We start from the raw sequence: 27,717 nt of genomic DNA, 5'->3' as shown, positions 1-27,717 counted from the left end.
GTGTGTTTAGTTTTCACTAAAAGAAGTTCACCATCTGAAACCATTACATCTTTTCTAGTTAATTTTTTTGAGGGTTTTTTTTGTATTTTCTTATTCTCTCAGCACAACTCCTACCTGAACATTTTGGTGCATTGCATATGCATTTCAAAGCCACCATCAAACACATATACTGTATGCATGTGCTTTTTTGATCGTCCACCAGTTGCCCAGAATGTTTTGTCGCCAGCTGCACAAGCTTTTGCAGGTGACATGACTTCATGTGTGATTCTTGGCTCAAAAAAGCCCCAGTGCCTGAGACAGCAGAAGCAGCAAGAGTTCAGCGGTAATTACCCACTTCTAAAAATAGTCATGTTTTATCAGACCTCATGCAATGCAGAGCAAGGGGGGGGGGGAAGCGCTTGGAGCTCTTTGCTGCAAATGTCCTGATGGTGCTTGAATGCCCTATGGTCTGAAGAGATGTCAGCACCAGCTGAGGGTACTCAGCACCCTATTAGCAGGATTGCTAGAAGTCTTTGGGAGACTGAGGAGTGAGGTCCACATGGCCGTTTTCTTAAAGTGGTGACATCAATGGTGTGGTAGTAAATGCTGGCACTCTGTGACAACCATAGCCACGCCCCTTCATGAATTTTGTTTGGCCAGTGCATACTATGGCTTGAACACCAAGCTAGAGGTTTTTTGCACATTTTGAGCATTTTCCGCTCAAATCCTGCTTTGCTTAACATCTAGCCTAATGAAGACTACTGGTAGACTCAAAAGCTTGTTCACTATTTTGTGTCATTTTGCTTGGGACTTTGGAAATCCTCCATGCCCTCCCTTTTATCCATGCATGTCTTGCCAATCTACCTCTTTTTCTGCCTACCTTCCTTGATGGGTTTCTTTCAGAATAAAGCCTATTTATTTGGCATGCAGAAGATTAGCAAATAGCACTTCAGGAGCTGGCCTTGTTGCCCTGTTGTTAAGTAAAGCCACTTCCGGGCCTGCCCCAGGAGGTGGGGTTGCGGGCATCACGCCCTTCCCCACGTGAGCAGGGGCTGGTCTCAGCCCCCGCGAGAGCAGGGGAATCCCGTCCGGCCACGCCTCCCGGCCAGCCAATCGGCTGGCTGGAGGGGGTGTGGCTTGCCCTATTTAGGGCCGGAGCGGAGGGGGTTCGCCCTCTCTTCTCCGGCTAGCCCCATGTTTCAAGGTTCAAATGGAGCCTTAAGCCAAGCTGTGATATAGCCCAAAAGCACTGGCTCCTGGGGCAGAGATTGACATCTCTTTGCTTCTCTTCAGCCCTGTTGCTGCTGCCAGTGGAGCAAGACAAACCATAAACCCAAGTTCAGATGACAGGCTAAACCAAATCATGGCTTAGCACAGCAGCAGCGGGAGGATTGGGGGAGGAGCACGGTGACCATGATCTCCTCTTGAGGAACCTACGGTACTTGTTTGTGCATTCTCCTGAAGACATAGTTTGGTTTAGCATTAGGTGTGAAGTGGATCTATGTCTTTCCTTCTACACATTCAAGAGAGAGAAAACTTGGCCACAAGCATTTAAATAGTTTTCTTTGGCAGATTAATAAACTAAAGCATTAAATGATTGATAGATTTGGTGAGGAGGTTAATGTGTAGGGTTGATAATTGAAGAGCACCTTTGTTCTGCTTTTGAATCAGTTCTGACTCTGGTTTGCTACTGAAATAGAAAGTGAAAAAAGTTGAAGCCAAGATGGCATTTTGCTTCCAGCAATGAGTGCTGTCTCTTGATTTATTGCAAGTTTACCTCTTGCTTCTCTCAGTGGAATGTTGTGAAGGTTTGTGCAACCTGAGTATCTGGAAATGGCAGTGGCAGAGGAAAAAAAACCAGCTTGTGTTTATTAATGTTCTTTTTAAGGAAGAAGAGTGAGCTGTAATATTCCATGGTGTTATGTTTATGTAGCCTTCAGGAAACTCTAAATCTAAAAACTATAAATCTTGTGGCACCGTTTGGCACTTACAGGTTGCCAAACTTCTTGTGAGATGAGCTTGTTTACTAATGCATCACAATATGCAACTGGTCAAGTAGTCTGTAGCTAACAAAAGTTTCTGCAGCAGTAAACCTGGTAGTCTTTCAGGCAGGAGTGGGGAGCCTTTGACACCCCCCCCCGATAGTTTTGGACTCCAACTGCCACAATCCCTAGTCAGCATAACCAGTAACAGGGGATGTTGGGAATTCTAGTCAAGCAACATTCAGAGGGGCTCAGTTTCACCAGCCCTTGCTTTATGATATTGTTCACACTACAGTGGTACCTCGGGTTAAGAACGTAATTCATTCTGGAGGCCCAATCTTAACCTGAAACTGTTCTTAACCTGAGGTACCACTTTAGCTAATGGGGCCTCCCGCTGCCGCGGCGCGATTTCCATTCTCATCCTGAAGCAAAGTTCTTAACCCGAGATACTATTTCTGGGTTAGCGGAGCCTGTAACCTGAAGCGTCTGTAACCTGTAACCTGAAGTGTCCGTAACCCGAGGTACCACTGTATAGCTAAACAATGACTTGTCTATAACCATCACTTTATGCACTTACCTTGTTTGAGCCATCTCTTCCAACAGCTCTAACTGAAGGGTTGGTCGCTTTACAAAAAAATCCCTAAGGGCAAATTGGGTATATTCATGTCCTCCACAAACTATGTCTGAACCCAAGCCCTTTATGTTTCACTGAGGACAAAAGGAGGCAACTGTCTCAGCTGAATGACTTTGTAGGCTTATTCCTTGGTTGATCTTTTTTTGGTTCAATGGGCTAACATGGCTAGTCTTCTGGAGGATTTGTTTGTGTGCCCCACATCATTTTTATAGGATCAGTTTCTTTGTAAGGAGGAAGTTTTGGAGATTTGTGCCATGTTTATCTCATTTGATTTACAAATACACTAGCAGATGGGAAGGGAGGAGCAGGCATGTACCCGGGCCAGCAAAATTTTCCAAAAGCTCAGCCCTCTAGCTCTCTCTTTCTGGCCTTTGGGATTCTTACCAGGCCATCGTCCCCAGTGTTACGGCTAAAATCTGGGTGCGGGGTTACTCTGCCACCCAGCTCATCGGACTAAGTCCGTGGGTCCCTGCGGAAGAAAATGAGCTCAGCCGGACACAGGAGCAACTGCAGAAGGTCCAAGTTTATTGCGCAACAGGTTCAAGGCGAGATTGAACCCAGAGAAAGGGGTGACATGAACTTTTGAAATTTCCCTCCATATCCCAGAATACAGTGCAAAATACATCCCAGTTACATCATGAATACATTAAGAAGAGGTTGGGTTACACAGATTAACATATGGAGGAGGGAGGGGTGAATATGCAGAGAGCTGGAGATATGCGCAGATAAGCACATCCTGAGAAGGCAATGGTCCATGTTTGCATAGTCTGTCACCTGGCATCGCCTGGAGGAAGGGTTTGGCAGAGTGATTTTGACTGGATTACTTGAGAGATTATGGAGGACAGGGGAGGGGTGATGGAGTCCTAGAGAAATTGAGCAAATATATTGTAGTGAAGAAGACATGCCCCCCCCCTTCCGTAACAGTCCCCCATTCGGAGATAGATTTGCATTAAAGTTCTGTAAGAACTTGCAAATCTTTTCTCCGCACCCTAAATCTCGGTGAATGGGATGTGTGGCTTTATGCAAACCTGAAAGGGACTTAGATATCATGCTGCTTTAAGGATATTTGCACAGAAATATAATGGTGTAACAGTACACATAGCTAGACGTAGGATATCACGTAAATTAATATTTTGTTGCTCAGTTACTTGTGGTATTCTAGCACCTTGGAAGAAATATTTTCTCAATAGTGATCTATGCTTTACATTTAGGCAGGAAGGTCCACTAATGACTGCAAAATGCAGTTTGCTTCCCCCCCCCCCGCCATTTTTGTGTTCTCAGGTGTCAAGGTAGCTCTTCTGTGGTCTCACACTGACATAGTGCTACAGCAACACATCCTGTCTGTTGAATCCCCTCAGGGCTTTCATTTAACCATGTCGCCTGGCATTCACCATAGCTGGCACAGGTTTGGGCATCTCTGAGGGAGATGTCTTCGCCTTGGCCTTTAGCTATGGGATTTTATTATAGGCTGTGGTTTTGCACGCATGGGGGTTGCTCACTTGCACTTAAAGGACCAAAAGGCTAATTGCAGCCTGGATACACGTGCCCAATTCAAACTGAGTCCAATTTGAATTTATCTTGCCCCATGGTTCTCAACTCTTCAAACCAATCTGTTAAAAGAAAACCATTCTTAACAAGGGCAGTTGTCCAAATAAGTCAATTTAACTCTATAAGGGATCATTCCTGCTAAACCAAAGCATATGCACCTTCATGTACCTGGTGTTTTATGGATCCAGAAGCTTGTCCTTGGCAAAACGAGGTTTAACACATTTTAAAATGGATAGGGAAAGTTGGCAGGGTGCCAGGTGGAACAATTAAATGTGGTTATAAGTTGATCTAAACATTGGACTACACAATAGTGTGAGCTATTAGAAAGTATAAAATGCATAAGAATTCTCCATTGGTGTGTAAGCAATAAGACATTAAACATAAAAACAATTACACACAAAAATTGCCCCCCTTTGTGGAAATCACACTGTCAGACACATTTCAACATTCTTACATAATAACAGCCACCCCTCCTTTCTCTGGGTCACACTCTCACTCGCCCTGCTTTGCATCCTTCTTGTGTGCCTTTGCCAGGCAGGATGGGTCTTTGAACTCTGGAACTGCCTCTTGCTTCCCTTGAGAGAGATGGGTTTGTGAGTGTTTATAGGCTACTGTAGGAAGCCAGGCCTCCCATACAAAGCTAAAATTTGCATGTGTTACTCTGCTCACTTCTGTCTCTGGCCCTGCACACCATAAGCACGTGGCCCCCAGAAGATTTCCCAGAAGTGAATGGGGCCTTGGCTTGATAAAGGTTCCTGACTTTTCCAGAAAGTGGAAAAAAGTTGCCTTTTCAAAAAGTGAAAAGCCGAAAAGCCCAGCTAGACTCAAGCAGCCACATCAAATTCCAGTTGCTACAGAGTTTCCTTTTATTTCGTTTACAGTAATGCAAGGAAATTCTGTGCCCTTTAGAAATAAAAGTTCTTGGCTTTGTTTGTTTGTGGCATGCAGGTTAACTTCTTGGCTGGTTTTGTGTTCGTTTTAGACTCTGAAAGCACAACGGTTGTTCTCAGCTGGGCACTTTCGCAGGGTGCTCTTTCAAATTGGAATGGTATGCGCATTCCTGGTGTTCTCTGGAATGTCAAAACGACATGCAGTTAGGACCTCCAGACTGGCTTAGTTCCCTGTGGATAAATTAATTTGACTTGGCAGCAGCCCATCTCTCCCTTGTTATCGCTCCACTGAAAAGCAGCTCTCTTCTTCTGAGTTTTATCAACAACAGTTCAGGCAATTTGAATGGACAGATCCTGTGGGCTGGCACCAAGGGTGCCCTGTACAACTTAGTAGTATGCCAGAAACAATGAGTGTCATTCCTGGTTGTTGTTGTTTTTAAAAAATGCACCTTTTGGTACCGCTCATATTGAAAACTAACCCTCTCCAAGGAAATCTTGGGAATTGTAGTTCTGTGAGGGTGCTGAGAGGACTTACCGTCAGTTAGGTAATGAACCCATATATTTGTTTCCAAAGTGTGGGTTTTCTTTTGCTGCAGGATGTGAGATGGTTGAGGTCAGGAAGACATTCTCCTTTGAGTAACATAGGATCTGTACTAGCTGTCTATAGGGTACAAAGTCAAATTCTTCCTCTTAATACACAGTCTGGGACCAGCTTACCTTGTACCATGTATCCCTAGCCAATCTTTGTCTTCAGCCAGAGAGGCACTATCAATAATAATAATAATTTTTATTTATACCCCGCCCTCCCCAGCCAAGGCTGGGCTCAGGGCTGCATACAAGCAATAATAAAAACAAGTTGAATGAATACAACTTAAAAACAAAATTAAAATACAACATTAAAATATTGAAACATTAAAATGTAGCCTCATCGCAGGAGGAGAAAGGAAAAGAAAAAAGAGAGGGAGGGAATCAAATTGGCTCCAAGCTCTGTCTTACAGGCCCTGAGGAAAGAAATCAGATCCTGCAGGACTCTGGTCTCATGAGGCAGAGAGTTTCACCAGGCCGGAGCCAGAGTTGAAAAGGGTGCCTTGCTCCTGCAAGAAACAGGATGTTTAGTGCATCTGTGCCTTGGTTGGGGAATTTGTTGCCTAATTAATACAATATCAAGCCAGCACTTTGTTTCAAATGCCTGCTTCTGATGTGTCTTGCTCAGTCCGTCAGTTATTTGTGAATCGTTGCCCAGAGGTTAAATTACTTTGTGTTGTTTTTATGGATGTGTGATGATTAGCGCCAAGATACTTTGTTTGTTTGTGGTATTTAGGTATATAAAGCAAGCAGAACAAAGGATAACTTGTAGCTGGGACAGATGGAGCTAGCCCTAGGCAGAGTAGACCCAGCAGAGACCTGGCTGCACTTGATCCTGAACCCTGCCCCGCTGATCTGAAATGAGGGCAAAGCTGGGGCGAATTCATTTGTTCTGGCTTCTCAGTCTGCAGCTCTCCTAAGTGTTCCTCAGGAAACAGGGCTGCTGATAGGCCTACCCAAAATAGCTTAATTGTGCTTCTTGGCTTTTCAGACCCTCTTGTTACTGCACACTTCTGTGACTCTTACCTGAGCTATGGGCACATCCTTTTAGGGCAGATGGGGTGCCAGACTGCCGTCTTATATCCAAGAGACGGTACTGGTAGCCAGCTTATTTATTCCCCCTTATCCTCAGTGTAACCCTCAGTAGGTAGGAGAATGGAGACTCCCCCTACTGCCGGGCTCCTTGCCTTTTGCCCTACCTGGCGCTGTGGCATGTGGGTGGCGCTGTGGGTTAAACCACAGAGCCAAGGACTTGCCGAACAGAAGGTTGGCGGTTCGAATCCCCGCGATGGGGTGAGCTCCCGTTGCTCGGTCCCTGCTCCTGCCAACCTAGCAGTTCGAAAGCATGTCAAAGTGCAAGTAGATAAATAGGTACTGCTCCGGCGGGAAGGTAAATGGCATTTCCGTGTGCTGCTCTGGTTCACCAGAAGTGGCTTAGTCATGCTGGCCACATGACCCGGAAGCTGTATGCCCGCTCTCTCAGCCAATAAAGCGAGATGAGTGCCACAACCCCAGAGTCAGCCACGACTGGACCTAATGATCAGCGGTCCCTTTACCTTTACCCACCGAGTTCACTGTGTGACATAAATTCTTTTTCCATTCTGTCTTGCTGTTGGTCTGACAGTGTTCAAGAATCATTCTGTCTTGTGCCTGCTCTATAGCTGATTGGCACTCTAGAAGCGATCTTGCGGAGACTTAAAGCCCTCCCTTCCCCCACTCCCACTGGAAGGACATTTTGCCAAATAAACATTTTAAAAAAGCAGACAGCAAGTTGAACTGGGCTGTTATGTGGGTTTTCCCCATGCTCTAGAGAGTGATCTCATTTTAGCATGTTTAGCAAAGCTTAAAACAAAAACACCTTTGAAATTGTCAAGCATTCCAAATATTTTATTTGTAATTGCCATCTATTTGTTGTTACTAATGAGCTTATGCTACAGAAAGCACTGGAAAACAATTCAGAAAATTTTCGGCTCTGTACCGCTGGATTGCTGCTTTAATAATTAGGGAAGAGTGTGAGCTAGAGTATTGACTACACAGTGTTTCTGTAAAACACAGAGCAGTTCCTGCTTGAGGCAAGCTTATTCCAGAGAGCAGAATAATTTCTGGATTGTTTAATTAATTTTGAAAGTATCCACAGTGTGACTGGCCATCCACACAGACCCTTGTCAAAAGGTGTGGTTTTCGTTTCTGTTTTCTCTTTGAAAGTCTGTTTCAATTTTCTCCTCTATGTCTGTTCTTTGACAGTGCAAGTTACATCCCCTTGCTTGCATGACCCTGTACATTCGTATTTCCTTTCTGCAAAAAATAATAATCTATGAGGATTGGTTAAAGCAACCTTGCATTATAGCACTACCTTGATAGCCATAAGTGACAAGGAATTGTGTGCAGGCATGTTAGGAGGTTGGTGAAGGTTGGCTTAGACAATATTGTCTGTTGGGCTTGCTCTACACATGCAGCAGAATGAGGTGGTAGAATGGCTGTAGCCCTATCAACAAATACCTCCTAGCAGAGAGAAAACTAGGACATCAGAGAGGTCATTCTAGCCAAGCCCTTTGCCTGTTGTGCTGGTTTTCTGTTTGCAAAGAAGGAGCTGTAATACCAAGGCAACATTCAGACTTGCAGTCTCAATTAGTGTAGTCCATTTCCCCATCCTGTTCTTCTGCATGTGTAGACCATGCCTCTGCCTTCATCCTTCATGTCACTGCAGTGTACGTAGCTGAATGAGCATCCTACCAGAAGCTTCAGACGTGAGAATCAACTTGTATTTCTCCCTCTTGCTTCCCCTTTCAGCCTCTATACTCCAGCATGCCAAGGAGCTTAGCTACCATATTTGGAGCTTGTCTGCCTATCTTCTGACCTCACATCTGCTCAGTAGAGGATTTGGGTGTTTTTACTTGTCCAAATATGGGAAAGCTGCTTGAAGAGTCCAGCATCTGGCCTGAATCGGAAGTAACATAGTGTTTGTAGTGCTGCTTTTCTTAACAGTAGTCTCATTAGCTTAAAGTCAGCCTCTTTTAAGCTTATTTTCTAGTGACAGGAGTTATCTGGAGATGGACAGGTGCTCAGTCTGAATCCTACAGTTTCATTATACCAACATAGGAATCTGACTTTATACTGAGTAAGACCACTGGTCCATCTAGCCCAGCATTGTTTACACTGACGGGCAGCCGCTCTCCTGTCCCTACCTGGAGATTCCAGGGACTGAATCTGGGATCTTTTGCATGCAGAGTAGATGTTCAACTACTAAGCTTTTGGCCCTTTCTGTAAAGGAGTGTGTCCCCCATTGTCTCTCAAGCCAGATGGATGCCAACAACCCAGGATATTATCCAGTCACGAGTAAATAAATAATGTAGGTTAGATTTGGGTGAGAAATGGTAGTAACCATGGTTAGATGCTCCTGTAGGCCAGGAGTAGTTCACTTTGTTTATTTGTAGAAACCTGCCTGTGCTGTATGATTGGCCTTGGAGAACCTTCTTTTAGTCCCACCCATAACAGCAATTTGGTTGCTGGTCACCGGCTTAGCTTGGTATGCCAAATGTGCCCTTTCCTGGACAGGGATAGTTTGGCCACTGGGATTCATGCACTGATAACTTCACAGTTGGACTGCTGTAATGCCTTCTTTGGGGGGCTTCCCTTGAGTCTGGTCCATAAGGTGTAGCTGGTGAGAACCTTGTGGCCATGATGTTGATTGTAGCACCCAGTCGTGTACATTATTGCACCTGTGCTGAGGGAACTTCACTGCCTGACAATCAGTTACAGGGACATGTTCAATATATTGTTATTAATATATAAAGCCCTGAACGACTTCAGACCAGGTTACCTGAAAGACTGCCTTTCCTTCTCTATAGACTTGCAAAATCACTTAGATTGCCTGGGGAGATTTTACTTATGGTAAACACTACAGAGTATTACAGGGCGGTAAACCAAAAATGGGCATTTCCTACCATTGCCCCTGCATTGTGAGGCACTTCCTTCCGTTGCACATGAAACATCACCCACCAGTTGCTTCAGAATGTCTTGTAAAGACATACCTCTCTTCCCTCTCCCCCTGGCTTATTCTGATCCATGAGATTTGATCCTGTTATTACTAAATTTCTATTCCCACCTGATTCCTATATATATATATTGTTCCAGATTAAAAAGCAACAGCAGGACGTGTGTGGCTTTTTGGAAGTCAACAAGATAGAGTATGAGGAGAAGGACATCGCGGCCAATGAAGAGAACCGCAAATGGATGCGGGAGAACATCCCCGAAAACTGCCGGCCGACCAGTGGGAATCCTTTGCCTCCACGAATCTTCAATGATGGCCGGTACCTTGGGGTGAGAACCAGGCCTCTCTTACCTGCCTTTTGGAAGGATACAGTGGGAAATTCTGTTCAAGCCTTGAAATTAGGGCTGAGAAGAAATCCTCTATCCTAGTCCAAAAGTGAACATCCAATTTTCAGGAGCCAAATTTCGGTTTGGGGTGGGGGGTATTGTGACAGGGGGCAGCAGTTTCTTTTTCTTGTCCTCCTTTTTTGTACTTTGTATTAAAAGTTTGGCAAAGGGCTGTAGCTCTGTCGTAGAGCATTGCACACAGAAAGCCCCAGGTTCACTCCCTGGCGTCTCTAGTAGTCAGTGTAAACAATGCTGAGCTACATAGACCAATGATCTGACTCAGCATAAAACAGCTTCATATATAAGGTAAAGGTAAAGGGGCCCCTGACCATTAGGTCCAGTCGTGACTGACTCTGGGGTTGTGGCACTCATCTTGCTTTATTGGCCGAGGGAGCTGGCGTACAGCTTCCGGGTCATGTGGACAGCATGACTAAGCCGCTTCTGGCGAACCAGAGCAGTGCACGGAAACACCATTTACCTTTCCGCCGGAGCGGTACCTATTTATCTACTTGCACTTTGACGTGCTTTCGAACTGCTAGGTTGGCAGGAGCAGGGACTGAGCAACAGGAGCTCACCCCGTCACGGGGATTTGAACCGCCAACCTTCTGATCAGCAAGTCCTAGGCTCTGTGGTTTAACCCACAGCGCCACCCACGTCCCATAGCTTCATATATAAATGGTTACAAATATAACACTTACAAACAGGTTTAAAAGCCTGCTAATCTCCCTAGACCGGCAAAGGTTTTTTGATTAAATTTAAAATCATGTCTTCTTCTTTGGTGATCACTTGTAGCCAAGTAAGATTCTTCCATGTCTTCCATGAACACGGTCTTAACAGTGAGTCCCTAAGTGACCGTGGAGGCCAATTCTGGATCCACATGTCCTTCCACAGTGGGGCCATAGGTTTCCGGGCAGGAGTTGATCACGGTGAGGATTTGCCAAGCGTGCCTTCCTCTTAGCATGTTTCTCCCTTTCGTCCTGAGTTTGAGCATCTTCAAACACCTTTGTTAAAGGCTGTTCTCCATTTGGAGCGCTGGCAGTCCAGTGTTTTCTCAATTGTTGGTGTTTATAGCACATTTTTTAGTGGGATGCGGGTGGTGCTGTGGGTTAAACCACAGAGCCTATGACTTGCCGATCAGAAGGTCAGCAGTTCGAATCCCCGCTACGGGGTGAGCTCCCATTGCTTGGTCCCTGCTTCTGTCAACCTAGCAGTTCGAAAGCACATCCAAGTGCAACTAGATAAATAGGTACCACACTGGTGGGAAGGTAAACGGCGTTTCTGTGCGCTGCTCTGGTTCGCCACATGACCCGGAAGCTGTATGCTGGCTCCCTTGGCCAATAAAGCGAGATGAGCGTGCAACCCCAGAGTCAGCCACGACTGGACGTAATGGTCAGGGGTCCCTTTACCTTTTTTTTTAATAGCACATTTTTAAAGATTTGCCTTGAGAAAGTCTTTAAACCTCTTGTGTTATCCACAGGTATTTCGCTTTTCATTCTTAAGTTGGGATAGAGTAGTTGCTTTGGAAGATGATAATCAGGCATCTGAACAACATGACCAGTCCAACGAAGTTGATATTGAAGAATCATTGATTTGACACTGGTGATCTTTGCTTCATCCAGTATACTGGCATTAGTTTGCCTGGCTTCCCAAATGATATGTAAAAATTTTCAGAGACACTATTGATGGAATCTTTTGAGGAGTTGGAACCTTTTGAGGAGTTAAAACCATGTAATAAGTTGCCCAGTGTGTAAAAACCATGCAGTATGCTCATATTCTAACCCTTTTCTCCTGTTTTATTGTGGCTGATCTGGAGCTTTCTGTGTTATTCCCTTGATACTCATAAGACGAGACTCTGCTTTAGGTGCCTGGCCTTTATGACTTGAAGACATGCAAAATGTTTTGCCCTTAATGGCAGCTCCTTGGCTAACTTCACTTTGGTTCTCCCATGTGACCTGCCCGAGATCTGTGACCTTTGGTGGGAGAGGCTTTGCATTAAAGAGCTAGGCTGATTACATCACAGGGGGAATTGAAAAACCTCCTGCTAGCTCCGTTAAACACTAGTATTTTCTCAACTGCTGTTGCAAAATTACTGGTTTCCTCTGTCACACTTGGCAGTATAGAGTCAACCTGACTGAATCCAGCAATGTGTTCTGTGTCACTGATGATGGTTAATTAATAATAATAATAATTGAAAGGAAATGGTGCATCTGGGTGGTCTATTTTTCATTATCCTTTCCCTTCCAGGGGTTGGAGCACCAGCTGTCACTTAAAAACAGCAACTCTGCCTTACCAAAATACATTATACTGTATTTGCTTAAGCAGTGTACACGCTTGAACTTTCCCTGGTGCAAATTGGATCCAGTCCCACTAAAATGTGGAAATGTGTAGCTTCCCCTTTTGCCTTTGGCTTCCTGTTTGAGTTAACTTAGATTTCCATCATTCAAGACACAGAAAGCTTTGGGATTTACCAGTGTCATCCTGTGCAATGCCTACTCAGAAATAATTTCCATTCACTCCAGGCAAATCTGTACAGGATTGCAGCATCAATCTCCTCCCATGTTTTTATTCAAATTTTTCATTTTTAAATAGGATGCTGATTATTATCATTTTTAAGAAAAAGAGTACTACTTCAAAAGATAAGATAGTGATTTGATGGGGTTTTTTGGGGGGGGGTTAAAAAAAGATTTATACACCACCTAATTAAAAAAAAAAAATAAATCGAAATCCTCTAACTGGTTTGCAGTTTTAAAAACAAATATTAGGTAGATTTTAGATTTCAGAAGATGTTGAAAACAGTACAGTGAAGGTGCCTACCCAGAGAATAGGGGAGCGTGCTACACTAAAAGACTGATTCATTACAAGCACAGAAAAGTTACGGAAAGATGCGTGGCCCCTCATTTCTGTAGTACAACTTGATAGCAAGAAATGAGATGCTCACTGTTGGCATCTTCCAGGGTGTCAGTAGGGCAGTGGGGGGAACATCTGTGTCTTCTGCAAGTATCAGATGTTGTGCCTCTTGGCCTAGCGGGCAATTATCCAGTCCTTTTAGAACCTGGAGGAGGAAGAAACAGAGTAGGAGTTTAAAGATGCATGTATTGCTGTTGCCATGGATACTGAGACCTACTGTCTTGGCACCATGTTCAAGCTATACATTGTTGATGTTAGAAATTTTGGAGCTTAATGCTGTATTTGGGAGCTAGACGATTGCCAGACATTCTGATTCCCAGCCTGCACTAGATATGACAACTTTTCAAGGAAGCTCTTCTCATGAAGGGTGGGTAAGAAATAGAATATAATTATTATTACACACACACACACACACACACACACACACACTTGAAAAACTGCCCTGCCTTTATATACGCTCAAGGTAGTTTATAAAAATGCAACTTAGCAATTAAAGGGGGGGGGATTCTAAAAAACAGAAAGATATAATCTTCACTTTATTTGTATGATGTCTTTCCACACAAAAAATTATACTTACAATAGCAGTGTGTAGCTTTTATCAATGAAAACAGCAATACAACATAAAATCAACAATTGCGAGAACAATTTCATATTAACACCAATAATAAAAGAGTAGCGTATATGTTACAATAGAAAACTGTTCAATCACATCCCAAAAAAACCACACCCCAAGCTTTTAAAAAAATATTGGCTAGGTTACATTTGCATAGGCAGTATACAAATATAACTTTCTCCTGAGGCTAATTGAAACTAGCAATCCTGTGATGTCGAAATACATCAATAAATCCAGCTCGTCACTCCAAACAGGGGTGCCAACTTGAATAAAATATGGGGGGGGGGTCCCTTGGTAAGCTCCGCCCCGTATAATCAATCACATGATGCAGTGCATGGGTGCCATTTAAAGGGCAATGCCCATCAACTTGGGGGGTGGCAGCCCATTCAAATATTTTATTTGGCGTGGGGGTTGAAGATTCCTTGGCCCCTGGGAGTTGGCTCCTATGATTCCAAAGCCTTTCCAGACATGTGGGCTTTGTACCAATTTCTGAATGCCAGTATATAACTAAGTCAACCACTATGGGGCCATCACCCCAAAGGCCCTCATTTGAGCAATGGGTGGCATTGCTTCCTGTATTGAGGGAACATGGAATTAAATCTATGAAAATGATATTAATAGGCAGGCAGGTTCCAACAAATTCTGGGGGCATCTGGCTGTGAGAACAGAAAACTGAACTAGTTAGGCCTTTGATCTGTTCTTACAAGATCGCAGGATGTGGTCCAAAAAGCTAGTTGATATAACTTGCTGAAGCTGTGGGTTGGGATTGTCCAAATTGGGAGACTGACTTGGGAGTCCATATATGTTGCCTTGAGTTCCAAGGAAGAAATTTAGAGGGGAAATATTAAAAGCACCAAAATGTTCTAAGCACTGCACATATATTAAAAGATAAGACAGCCTCTTGAAGGCATGATAAAAAAGGAAGTAAGAAAAAGGAATGAGGTGGGAAAAGGAAAGCTAGCAGTTTCTCCTTTATTGGCCAGTAAGAGCCAGGTTGGTCTCTTGTTGAACATGATGCTTTTTCCAGGAGGCATGGAGTGCAGCTCCCAGCAGCCTTTGGGGCCCTGGCTGATGACACAGGCCAGAATATGCCTCATTTTTGTTTTGTGGTCCTAGGGCAGTGTTTCCCAAACGTTTTTGGGCAACGGCACACCTGTGTACTGAAAAAAAATCTCGCGGCACACCACCATTAAAGCCCCGCCCCGTGACGTCAGCGCGCAGCGTCACGCCGGGAGGGACGCACAAAAGTGAAAGTTTTTTCCCTCCCCCTTGCCGGGGAACCTCCAAGCTTTGGGCAGGCAGGCAGGCAGAGCTGGGAAGGGGGTTTCCAGGGGACACGGCAGCTCCTCGAAAGGCTTCTCTCAGCTGCGCTCAGTCCTCCTCGGAGAGGATTTCCCCTCCGGTCCCATGCCTTCGTTTGGAGCATCGCTCCGGCTGCTCCCTCTCCCGCCGCGCAGGAGCGATGCCTCTCTCTGGCTCTCCCTCCGCGCAGGCTGAGGGAGGGAGGGAGGGGCGCGTGTGACCCGTCTCTGCTGGGAGACCAAACCCAGCGAGGCAGAGTCGCGCGGAGGCGCCCAGGCAGCGCTGCCGGCTGCGAGGAGGAGCGCCAGGCAGCAGCAGGAGGCGCGGCCTCACCTCGCCGCCGCCGCCCCGCCTCTCGCCGCCCGACTCGCCCGCCTCCCTCCAGGCATCTCGCGGCACACGAGGCAACGTCTCACGGCACACTCGTGTGCCGCGGAACACCGGTTGGGAAACACTGTCCTAGGGCAACTGGCAGGAGTAGAGATTTCTTTCTTGAAGGAAGTGGGGAAGCAACTCAATCAACCCCACCTACAAATTCTGCTAATGAAGAACAAGATACAGTCTCCTTCATAACCTAATCTTAGAGAACACTTCTCCCTGCATGAGCCCCCACCTACCATATCTCAAAGACTAGCCCAGGGTTCACCAGCCTTTTTAGATTCTGGGGTGAGCACCTTCTGATTACTTCCCAGCCCCTCCCTTCTGATTACTTCCCAGCCCCTCCCTGAGAGAGTTTGAGGGGGGGGAGAGAAAATAAGCACTAATGCAAACATTTTGGTTTTCCAAAGTGTAAACATTGGAACCAGTAGAATTAATCTGAATCTTGAAAAGGGCGTAGAGTTGAAAAAAGAAGTGGGAAGGATTGTCGCTTTTCCAACTTCTTAAACTTTTCAATAACCATCTTCACAACCAAGGGGGCATTGTGTGAGAATGGTTTTTGCAAATGCCAGGGAAAGACTTCAATGGGCTCTATTGTGCCCAAGGGTGCCATGTTGGTGACCCTTGGATGAGCCATTCTAACTGGATTGTTATTGCCGGAATGTTGATTCTCTTTCTGCTTTTTTTTAATCTGAAAGAACTATGACGATTTCTTCGAAGCTAGAGAGAATAATGCGGTATACGCCTTTTTAGGCTTGACTGCCCCACCTGGTTCCAAGGTACGTATAATTTCATCTTGATGCCTGCTCCCCCCCCCCCCCGACAGGTATTTGCGTAAATATTTTCACTTCTTTAGTAAACCATCATAGTAGTTCTAAGGGAAGATTTCTACTTGTGTTCAGAAAGTCAAGCTATGTGCTTTTGCAGAAAGCATCTATGGAGGATCACTCACTATCCAGATAATGACTGCAGCATTGGGGGCACCTAACTCTCTGCACCATTGTCCCACTGAAAATCATCCCACCTCGAACACACACACACACAGAGAGAGAGAGAGGTGCTGCTAATTGCCCCAATGGTGCTGTGTATTACTGGTATACCCTTGATGGGGCAGTATTGCAGGGAAGAAAGGGTTAACCTCTCTCTCTCTCTCTCTCTCTCTCTCTCTCCCCCCCCCCCCCACCTTAGCCCTGATCCAGGTTGGCTGCTTTTCCTGGCAGAAAGTAGACTGCTTAAATCCTGTGCTTACCATAATGTGTAGGAAAGAGAGGAGGTGGGTAGGGAAACAATCCGCAAGAGGGGACAGGAGAGGGAGTCCTTAAAAATCAGAACTTGCTAAAGCGTTTGTTGTAAAGCTGAATGTTAGCCGTGAAATATCTGAACATTCTTGGAACGTGCTGTCTCTGTAATAGGCTTTTGCCTTAGGTAGTTTACAGACTTGTTTTGCGTAGCTGTCTAGGTTAGTTAAGCACTGGATTCCTGTGAGAGGTCTTGAAATGGGAAAATTCTTTTCTGATTTCAATCAGATGAGCTAGGACTAGCTTGCCTGCTAGCATTCTTCTATGTAAACACATTTGAAGAGTAATTGATTCGCTATCAAGTGTTCACAGTGCTACATTTTCTCTCCAGCCCACCTTTTGATCTGATAAGTTGGTTCTTAAGGTTATTGTTCTTAAGGTTATTAGCTGTCATGCTTATTGACTCCTTGAATTTAAAAGGGGGAGGATGTGAAAATATTTAGCATTTGTATTGTGAACCATTGCTTTTTGTGTATGTGTGTGTTTTGGTTATATCTCTCGCACACAGAGAGACACACACCAGTTTCCCTGAAAAGAAACTCTGGGGGATATACCTTGTCTTTTCAAAACCTAGCTACTGAATTGCTGATTGCAGGATTTGAGTATACACACAAAATGTACATGTGATGTCCTTGCAAACACACCTGAGAGCCAGGATTGGCCCTGCCAAGTACATACTGTATGTGCTGAAAACCTGGGTGGTTGTTTTTTAAACACACACACACACTTATAAATTTGTTTAAAACATACCCAAAGCAACAACTTAGTGCAAAATAAAAAAATCAAGGTTTCTAAAATGGAAACATCTAGAAATGTGCTGGTTTAAAAACTCATCACCAACAACAGCAAAAAATGGAGTTCACAATACAGGAAATACATAGAAATGTAGCTGTTGAGCATCTCTAGGGAGGACATTCTAGGTTTGCTGTTGCACAAATTAGAATGCAGCTTAAAACTTTTGACAGATGTAGGATAAAGAGACATTGGAACAGATTATTCCAGGGGTGCTGGTTCCTATTGGGACTACTAGGGCGGTAGGAAGGTGGGTAGAGCTAGAACCAATGGTAGCCAGAGCCTACTAATTTTAGCTTTGTACCCATCCTCCTCCTTCCTGCTGAGCTCTGCAAGTGGAAGACCAAGACTAAGGAGGAGGAGGATGGCAGGCAGGACCACCCCTGGCTTGGCCTGCAAGTAAGAAGGATTGCAGTTGGTGGGGCAGTATCCTGTCTATCCTAATGGATCAGCCTCTATTCAGATATGCTCTGAGCCCACCTTGAAACATGAACTTTCAGGCATTTAAGTGACTTGGGCGGTGATCCTAACCCCACATCTCTGGGCGTAAGCCCAATTGAATTCAGTGGGACTTGCTTCTGAGCAGATATGGTTAGGATTGCATGGCCGAATACTAGTTGAAGCCCTGCCATTTTGCCCTTTCCCTCTGGGTCCATGGCCTCCTAGTGCCAGCCACTCCCTGCCCGCTGTTGTTGCAGAAGGCAGAAGCAGCAATGAGCAACAGAACCAGTGTGAAAGGGGCAAGACTATGCAGTCCCAGCCGGTGTTTGAGCTAGTCTGCCTTTTATGTCCTATGCTAGCACACAGTGTCTCCTTGGGCCTGTGAGTGATAAGCTGAGATCAGTGGGAATTCTGCCATTTACACAATGTGGCTTTGTTATTTGCCCAAGTAGCACCACAATTTTTCCTTTCTTGTCTGTCATCAAAACAAACACACGTGTCCAAGTTGTCATTGTTTTGTTTTAATAGTAATAATACCCTTGCATTTTGTTTATTTATGACGTTGTTGTTGTTGTTATTGTTGTTCTAGGAGGCAGAAGCCCTGGCGAAGCAAGAAGCGTGAATATTTTTCCCTGTGCCTAAAGCCTTAAATGTTCTGCGAAGGGAAATTTCAACAGCTTTTTGATACAATAGCAAAAATATCTATGCTTCAAGAATTCCACCCCACCCCCACCCCCTATGCTGATTGCTGCACACGGCATCCCCACTATACATGAATATAAAATGGAAAATGCCAAGTGAAAACTCAAACTTGCCATGAAGACAAAGGGTGTCATTAAAGGAAGTGTTTAGAAATAATGAATTTCCCCCCACTTGTTCACCCAAGTGGTGCAATCTGCTTTTTGGCAATTGTGTAATTTTTTATTTTATTTTTTGTAAACTTAAAAAAACACCCCACCTTATTTTACTATTAGTAATGCAAATCTGTAGTTATACTTGTAGATCCAACAGCTGAAACAGCAGCAAATAATTCTGTTAATCAACGCCAGTGCCTCAAAAACATTACTGAAAAAATAATGTTGGTGTTTCTTTAAATGTGATTTTTGAAATACAAAAAGTTAATGTGTAGTGTAGTAATAGTTGTAGTTGCTTGCTGAGGTTAGGATATTTCTTCATTTGTAGGATGCATTTTGAAATTGTCTACTGTAATTTTTCAGCACACAGCTTAGACCTTTATTAAAAATGCCTTATAATTCTCATTGGAGTGACCAATGTGAGAAATTCTCACAAACTCAAGGTTTGATTACATTATTATATATCTGTTTTTCAAGGACCTGAAAATGCCTACTTGTGTAAGATTTTAGTGCAGTCATGGTGAAATGTACATAACAAACCATATTACAAATAAGCCAAAAAAACACAAGAAATAAACCTGCTCTGGTCCTCATCTTCTGTAAAATTTGAAGCCTTTCATGCGACGTTTTGCAAAAAAAAAAATCCATTCCACTTTGCTCGTGTATGTTTTAGAACTTGAAAAGCATAATCAAGTTATTGCTATTTGGAATAATAGTCATTCTGAGTAAATCTTTGCTGCTTTGTAGGAAGAGAGATACTGAGAGAAAATGCCACCTCTACAGATTTGTCAGCGTGGATTTGCAATGCCATGAATCTGCTTTCAGCAATCTTTGCTCATCGTGTTGATTTTCATTTAGTGCAATATTGAGCTGTTATCATGCAACAGGCAATAACCTCACTCAGAAAGCATTCTGGGGGACTGATTCATCGAGGCCTCTAAGTTGGAAAGTAATCTTGAAGACTGTGTGCCAAAGCTCTGATCCAGTGATACCTTGCCAAACACCTTTTGTCTACTGGCCACAATTTATCTCTTGTCCCCTTGTATATTGAACAAAGATGCTTTCTAATCTGTTGATTTTGACCTTAATAGTCTACTTGATCCTTGTTACCAAGTATTTTCTTTTCAAGGGTTTCCCCCCGCTCCCTTAATTGGTGTTTATGAATGGGATTCATACCAATTTGCAGGACTGTCTACTGTATGCAAGCGCTCTGAGAATCAGGCTTCCTTTTTGGACATAGTGTAGCTTGTCACCATCTTATCATTTGTTAGACCTGGGTGATGAGCTTGAGGAGTAAAGTCTCCATACTCCAGAATATTTGAGAAGACAGTGGAGTTTAAGAGAGAAAGCATTTATGTGACTTCCCTCGCTGACCTGTTTCCCCCCCAGTAGAAAATGTTGGATGCAATGTTTGAAGAAATGGGTGCAGTCCAAAAGCAGCTGCTGCCTTATTTTACAAGCTCTGTAATGTAAAAGAGTTGGAAGCACAGTATACGGAGTAGCTTTCAATATTTGCTTTAGCTCAAATGCTGTTTCTGATCAGGTTTCTTAGTATGAGCTCTGTTTGGATTGGAAAATATGTTTCTTTCTCCCCTCTTCAGCATGGATTCCCCTTTCTGTCTTTTGGGATGTGATTACTGTAGCTTGCGGTGACATCTGAATCGGAAAACTATGGGTTATTGCTTGCTTGCAAGCTATGGGTTGCAAACCTACTTCAATCCATAGTCTCAAATCATTGCTCAGAGGGTCTTGCTGTCCATTCTTTTCCTAATTATTCATACCAATGAAACAAGAAACCAGGACCACTTCCAGACAACTGCAGTTGGGATTCAGTTGCATGCCAGCAAATCTAGGCTACACCTTTAATGTGGATTTGGCACTCCTGAACAATAAACCTACTTCCCCCACTCCAAATGATTTTCTTTCGAAAAGATGTGATTGGAAAATGCACTGTAAATTGTAGCATAACAGATGTTTGACGTGATGTAATGTAACCTCCCCCCCAAAAAAAAATACACAATGAATGCTTGACAACAGTGCACACCATATAACTTGCCCACAAACATTGTGCAAACAAATGAGGTTGAATGCCCAATAAATCACTTGTCTGGAAGTGACCTAGGAAATGGAAGCGCGACCAGTGCACAAGATGGAAGGAGGGCTACAGAAATCCATAGCATGTTCTTCATTCTCTGGGACTTAATCAGGGGATGAGGAACCTCGGGCGTGGGAAGCAAATGTACCTTACCTGTGGGAATCTTCTCAAGTCACATCAGCCCGCTTTATACCTATTTACTGTTTTTGCCAGGATATAATGTGCCCTTAAGCTCTGATCGTGCTTCTTGCTTTCCTAGATGAAAGATACGGAGGGATATGTGAACAAATTGTTGTTTCACTTTTGCTTCTGTCACCCACCACTGGCATGCGGCCCCCAGAAGGTTGTCTAGAAGGTCATGTGGCCCTTTGGCTGAAGAAGGTTCACCAGTCCAGATTAATCATTCATGTTTCAACCAGATTAGGCAGCAATTTTAATAACTGAGACAGGTGGCCTACACCCATGGGGATCTGATTCACACATTGTATTTGCACATGTGTGCCCAAAGTGATGTAGGACTGCAGAAAGTAGGGTGAACCAATGGTTTGTTTCCATGTCTTGCCATACAGTAGGAAGCCATCTCTTTTTGCCCGTCTCTTTCTTTGTCCTCCAGTGAATTAGCATCTGGAGATGCTTCAGCTTTACCAGCACTCTGTAGTAAATTGAGTCAAGGGTGGGATAGGATGATTCCTGTTGGAAGGACAAAAGCATGAACACATTGCATCGGAAAGAACAGTGGCGGCCTATTGAAGTTGTGGTCCATGTATTGAGCTTGAACAGATGTGTACTTTTAAGTTTCTTGCATGCATTTTAGAAACTTTGGACTCTGTTGTGGATGTTGTTTTTCAGTTGCTCACTTTTACAAGTGAGATAAAAAATTGCTTTCCTTAAAAACGTGGCTGTTTTAGGACTTGTAAATATAACTCACATGGAGTCAGCACTGGGAAAATAGTGCTTCTAAATTGGAATGTAAGTCCCCACTTCTCTCTGTGTTGAATGGTGTGCAATGGTACAAGATCTTGGGTTCATGAGTCCCCTTACCACCTTCTCTCTCCTTCCCAGGAATGTGGCTTCTTCCAAACACAGTATGGGAGGGTGGGAACAAATATTCTTATGTAAATCATCATAACTTGGCAGTCTTGGGGATATTACAGCAGGGAATATCACAGCCAATTTCAGGAAGCAATTTTGACATTTACTTTTTATTGTCATTTCTACAACCAGTAAGGCAATGAAACATCTTAGATTGTCATACTGACTCATGCCATAGTATTGCAATAAAGCAATTCCAAACAGCCTGCAAATTTAGAATTGTTTGTGTTTTGTTTTGTTTTTTAAAAAAAGAATTCGCAAACCCATCAGAATCCCTGCAAAAACAGCACCTGTGAATGTTGGATTAATGTATTCATAGAATATTGAGACTTTGCCAGTAAGAGGCAATGGCTAGTAGTTGGTACCATCATATTATAATGGAATTCTCCATCTTAGGGTACAGCTACAATTGTGTCTTAAATAAACTTAACTGCCAATTAGATACATTCAGAGAAGGCAGACCTATCCATGCCTGTTAGCTACGGTTGCTAAAATGGAACCTCCAGTTGATCTCTTTAGTATCAGTGGCTAAGATCCGAAGTTGGGCAGGATAGCTGCCTACACTTTCTGGAAGCTTCCAACCAATCACTGTTTGGAAACCAGATGCTAGAAGAGGTCTTAACCTCTTATCAAAGGTCAAAGTAAGTACAGGCTTTCATCCGTGCTGTGAGCCGATCCCTGCTGCTGCTGCTGTTGCTTCTAGGATTCAGTTTTGTTCAGTCACAGCCATTGTGCCCAGTTTTGTTCTTGATCCTACTGTGAATCCCAGTTCAGGTCAACTTTATCATGTGTTCTGGGAAGAAAATGTTCAATTCTGAATCTTAGTGTGCCATTTATTATCCATGGACTGCTTTGCAGGTTCAAGTAGCAAGCAGTGATTCGAGGAGACATGGTGATAAATCTGTAAGAAGCATTATTGCTAGCTTGTTAAAGAAAAAAAGATTGTGCAGTCCAGGCTGCCTTGATGGCAATCTTAGGGCACAATAATCCAGCAAGAGGCTAATTCTCATTGAGGTATACCCCTTTAGGTGATTCATTGTTGTCCCATTCTAAAATGGTAGTACTACTACTACAGTGGTACCTCGGTTTTCAAACGTAATCCATTCCGGAAGACTGTTCGAGTTCCGAAATGTTCGAAAACCAAGGACTCAATAGCTGACAGCTATCTTGCACTCAGCGGAAGCCGCGTAGCATGTTCAACTTCCGAGCTTTGTTTGAAAACCAAAACGTTCGACTTCTGAGATGTTTGAAAACCAAGGTACCACTGTTCTAACTATATAATTCATTCTGTAACTATAGGCCATAACTACATTATGCAAAAAGAAAATTCCCTGTTTACATGGAGGGTGTGGTTGTTTGTATGGAACGGCATTCCATACAAACCACCATGAAAACTAAGCCAACATCTCCTTTGTAAGCATTTGCCTTTAAACTGCTTTTTGAGACTTGGTAAAATTGAATTCTTGTACTTTATATTTGAAACCTGAGATAATGTACTCTTTCCTCAAGTAAGGACTTTCTTGTTTTTATTAATAATAATCAGGCTTGTCATTTTTAACAATCTTGGGGTTGTTTTTTAAGGGTTTTTTAAAATTAATGACTGCCTTTCCTGTTTATGTTTATGGGATTTAAAAAAAAAACAAAAACCTTCTGTCCCTTCTGTGATCATTCTGGGTCCTGGATTAGAAAATCAAATCACAGGATGTTCTGGTTCTCTCTTAATATACATATATTTCACAATTGCTGATTTCTTTGAAGGGTATTTTGTCTTTCTGCTAAGTTAGTCTTAATATTGGTAATCAACACACAGTAATGAAAATCGATTTCAAAAAAATCTGTAGTAACAGATGTACTTCTGCATCTTTCCGTTCACTCCGTTTTGTGTTACAGTAGTATGAATTTCATAATAAAGATTTCTACCTGACACACACACACATACACAAGCTTTACTGGTGTCTTGTTTATTTGTATTATCTAACATGCTTCCATGTTAGAGACACTGTGGCCTTCAGCTTTTCCCTTTCCCTTTGCTCCAGCCTACAACAGGGGATCCCACTTCTACTGTGTTCTCTTATATTTAATCATGTATTCTAAAAGCAAACAGAAATGAAGCCCAAATGGGCCACTGAAAAACAAGAGGGAAATATTGGCAAGTACTGAAAAACCCTCAGATCTGCTAAAGTATTCACCAAAAGAGTCACAAAATCTTAGCTGATGGAGGGGTAGATGATGTTGGGAGGAAAATGGCTTGCAGTAGCTCTGCACAAGAGAGTTTTGGTTTTAGGAAGTGGTGATGAACAGCAGCATTTTGGTCCAAACTACATGTGACATTGCATATATATTTTTGCATTCAATATGCATTAAAAAATAAATAAATCACAAAGCACCCCCAGGGTAGTGGTGATAATTACTAGGGTTATAATAGTTGAGGGGGGGAGATTGGACCCTTTCATAGGCACAAAGCTTTCTTATACTGAGTCACACAAATGGCCCATCAAGTTCAGCATTGTCTACACTGGCCAGCAGTGGCTCTTCAAAGTTTCAGGCAGGGAACATTCCCACCTGGAGATGGAACCAGGGACCTTCTCCATGCAAGCCAACCCACACCTGCAGCCTACTTTCCTCTATCTAAAATGAAATGCCACAAATGACAAAGGAGGAAGGACACAAACCCAGGCTCCTTTTCATCTGAACTCCAAACCATCTTGAAGCTCTTGTCTTAATTCTGTGGGCTGTATCGTGTTGTGTATCATTCAATCTTCCATAAAATAATGGTTCTTTCTGTTTGTTTGAAGTAGTTCTGTGAACTACCACATTGGGCATACTGTATTTGAATAGTTAAAACTATGACATTCGCTCACACAAGAAGCAGCAATGTCTATCAGTTTGGTTGGCTTCAGAAGAGAATTAGACACTTTATGGAGGTTAAGTAGTGGCGTAGCGTGGGTTCTCAGCACCCGGGACAAGGAAAGTAATTTGCGCCCCCTAACCCGTGGATTTTAGCACTCAAGTCTCTTCCGCACCCCCCCAGATGTTGCGCCAGGTGCGGCAGCCCCCCCCCGCACCCCCCACGCTACGCCACTGCTCCCACCACAAGTCTTCAGGACAGCCATCCGAAGGCTGGCGCGGGGAGAAGGTCTCTCCGCCCCACCGCCAGGCTTCGGAGCAGCCTTCCGAAGGCTGGCGGCGGGAGGAAGTCTCTCCGCCCCACCACCAGGCTTTGGAGCATCCTTCCGAAGCCTGGCGGCGGGAGGAGGTCTCTCCGCCCCACCGCCAGCCTTTGGAGGAGGTCCAAGGACAGTGGGGAAGAAGCGCTGCGCTTCCCTGCTGTCCCGGAGATTTCCCTATGGGCTTTAGTCTTGCGAAGGGAGAGGTTCCCGCTTCCTCGAGGGGGGCCGGCCAAACGCGCCCCCCCAAATGTTGTGCCCGGTGTGGCCGGCACCCTTGGCAGCCCCCACGCTACGCCACTGAGGTTAAGGCTATCATGGCTACTGAGTATGGTAGTTATGCTCTGCCTCCATAGTCGGAGGCAGGTTGCTTCTGAATACTGTTTCTGGAAATCACAGGAGATTGCATTCAGATCCTGCTTGTGGGTTTCCCAGAGGTATTAGATTGACTGCTGAGAAGAGGATGCTGAACTATAAAGGCCACTGGCCTGATCCAGTGGGCTCCTATGTTCTTAATGGGCATGAGACACAAAGGACTGTTAACAGATCAGCTGATTTTGTATACACTTTGGCTGCCATTTTAATTGAATATTCCATCCAGATGTGCAATATTTTCCAGTACCTATACTCAAATGTTTTTTCATAGCTAAAAACAATGTGTTTCCACTGAGCTTCTGAAGAAGGTAGTGCTGAACGTTGTTTCACAGAGAAGACGGCATGGCACTTGAAGCAAACGTTATCCAAAAAGCTGATTTGTCATTTGTGCAACTAAGGTATTTATAGCTTGGAATTTTTTTGACACGCAGTTTTCACAAATTTCATCTAAGTCAAAAACTGGACAATATTTTAATATCTATGTGGAGCCACATCTCAGATGGAAATCCCTTCTCTTGCAACATTGTCTACCCTTCCTATCTTCAGGAACTTCCTAACTTCTTCATTTTCAGTTGCTTCATACAGCATCTCAAAATCCTAAAAACAAATGCAAACAGCCCATTATATAGATTCAAGAAACCAACAAATCTGGTATGCGTAATGGTTACAGCCATCTTACCCAAGATGGTGTTCTCTAGATGTTGCTGGACTACAACTCCCATTATTGCTAACCATTGTCTGGAACTTACGGGATCTGTAGTCCCAAAACAGCTGGAGAACATCAGGTTGGAAAAAGCTTGGACCTGAGAGGCTTGGATTCAAATCTCCAGTCAATTATAAGGCTTGCTGGAGCAGTCACTATCTCTCAACCCAACTTGCCCTCCAGGATTGTTGTAAGAATCATTGACGGAAGGCAATGGTGCTCAGATATTTGAGGAAGTTTTGGCTAAAAATACAATGAACAATAGTTCAAATGGATAAAATATAATTGTGGGTTAGCTACTGTGAGAACAGAGTGCAGGACTACATGGAGCTTTGGCCTGATCCAGCAGTTTGTCTCTTATGTATCTTAGCTGCTTCGTGTGTGTGTCTTTGTGTTTGTGTAGAGTCTGATCTCTTACCCCACAATACTCCTCTCCATTAAATATTTGAGGTGGAATCGCATCTGGCTTCCCAGCTTTGTCCCTCATCTCTTGCAGCAAACTTTCACTGATGGACACATCCACTAACTGGTACTTCATACGGTTTCCATCCAGAATGCGAATGACATCAGACTGCCTTTGCTTCACCTAGGCAGAAACAAACATTCCTGCTGAAGATGGTAGCCCTGAATCATGGCGCCTCTCTTACATGAAGGACAATCACCCCCTACCCCATATAGACCTCTAGGACCAGTTAGAATCTATTTTCACAGCTCAGAGACACATTTCAGCCACAAACAAATATAAGTACTTATTTCCTACAAGGTGTCTGTTTTTGAAAATTGAAGTTAGCATTTTTTAATTTGGGGGGCAGGGAAAAGCAGCGCACCCAAGTAGTTAGCCTTGCCCAAGGCGTGAAATAGCCTGGCACCAGCACCACTCAGAAGAGAGCAAGGTTTGTGCGTGTGCCTAGATAGATATGTACAGCCAAAAGTCCAAGTAAGAAATGGGCTCCTGTTTTTCCAAAAGGTGCATTTGAGCATGTGCAGAGTGCCTTCCGAGTAGACGTGCCATGGGGTTTCTCTAAGTCAGCCCACACCTGTGCCACGAGCCCCTCCTATTCCGCGCCAGATGATGGACACACCTAGCCAACCCTCCGTTTGGTGGCTCTATCGCTGCATCCCCGGGGGAGGGGCGTCTCTACCTCTCGTCTAAACCCTCTCCTCTCACCTCCCTGGATCCTGTGACACTGGTGTAATAGACCCGAATAGTGCCCATGCTCACACCGGCTGAGGGCCCCGATCCTCGTTCATCCACCTCCTCCGCCCACTTTAATTTTATCTGCTCCGTCCTGGATAAAACTATCCCTACCGCCCGCCCGCCCGCCCGAGCCACAATCTTCGCAGTTGCTATGGAAACGCAGCATCTCCTGCGCTGCCTGGATTTTATCCCCCTGCCCCGTTCTCCGCCTGTAGGCTCACCGTACTTTCGGATTGGTCTGCTGGAGCTGCCACTCAAAAAAAAAAGGCAAGCCCTCACAACGCTCTCACGTCCTTCCGCCTCCTGGTGGTTGCTCTCTGGCGCCCCCAAGCGCGGCTTGCGAGGAACGACAGGAGTTTTTTGTTTGGAGGAAAAGGTTGCGGGAGGGCGCGGGACAACGGTGATTATACCTTGAACCGCTGCAGTAACCATTCCTTGCTCTGGTGGTGGCTTCACTGCAGAAGGGGTGGGCAATCTGGTGCCCTTCACGGGTGTTGGATTTTCATC

The 27,717-nt window shown here is 44.2% G+C and overlaps 2 protein-coding genes across 2 annotated transcripts in view; one reads left to right on the top strand and one right to left on the bottom strand.

The window, feature by feature from the left end:
* SH3BGRL (SH3 domain binding glutamate rich protein like) overlaps positions 1 to 23,710 on the top strand; it is a 44,246-nt gene extending 20,536 nt beyond the window's left edge. The window contains exons 2-4 of the mRNA XM_082208493.1: positions 9,753 to 9,938; positions 15,894 to 15,974; positions 18,316 to 23,710. Coding sequence (XP_082064619.1) covers positions 9,753 to 9,938; positions 15,894 to 15,974; positions 18,316 to 18,348 — 300 coding nt within the window. The 3' untranslated portion in view covers positions 18,349 to 23,710. The remainder of the gene's footprint in view (positions 1 to 9,752; positions 9,939 to 15,893; positions 15,975 to 18,315) is intronic.
* A 1,778-nt stretch (positions 23,711 to 25,488) lies between these two features.
* Positions 25,489 to 27,372, bottom strand: LOC309524097 (SH3 domain-binding glutamic acid-rich-like protein 3). Its single transcript, XM_082208494.1, has 3 exons — positions 27,181 to 27,372; positions 26,431 to 26,598; positions 25,489 to 25,906 (listed from the first exon to the last, which is right to left on the bottom strand). Exons 1-3 carry the CDS (start codon positions 27,226 to 27,228, stop codon positions 25,805 to 25,807), a joined length of 318 nt encoding a protein of 105 aa, XP_082064620.1. The 5' UTR covers positions 27,229 to 27,372; the 3' UTR covers positions 25,489 to 25,804.
* Between the last annotated feature and the right edge of the window lie 345 nt (positions 27,373 to 27,717).

This window comes from Podarcis vaucheri (assembly GCF_965113315.1).
Source record: "Podarcis vaucheri genome assembly, chromosome: Z".
In the NCBI taxonomy this organism is placed as follows: domain Eukaryota; kingdom Metazoa; phylum Chordata; class Lepidosauria; order Squamata; family Lacertidae; genus Podarcis; species Podarcis vaucheri.
The sequence above is the reverse complement of the archived record's forward strand: the minus strand, read 5'-3'. Positions and strand labels throughout refer to the sequence as shown.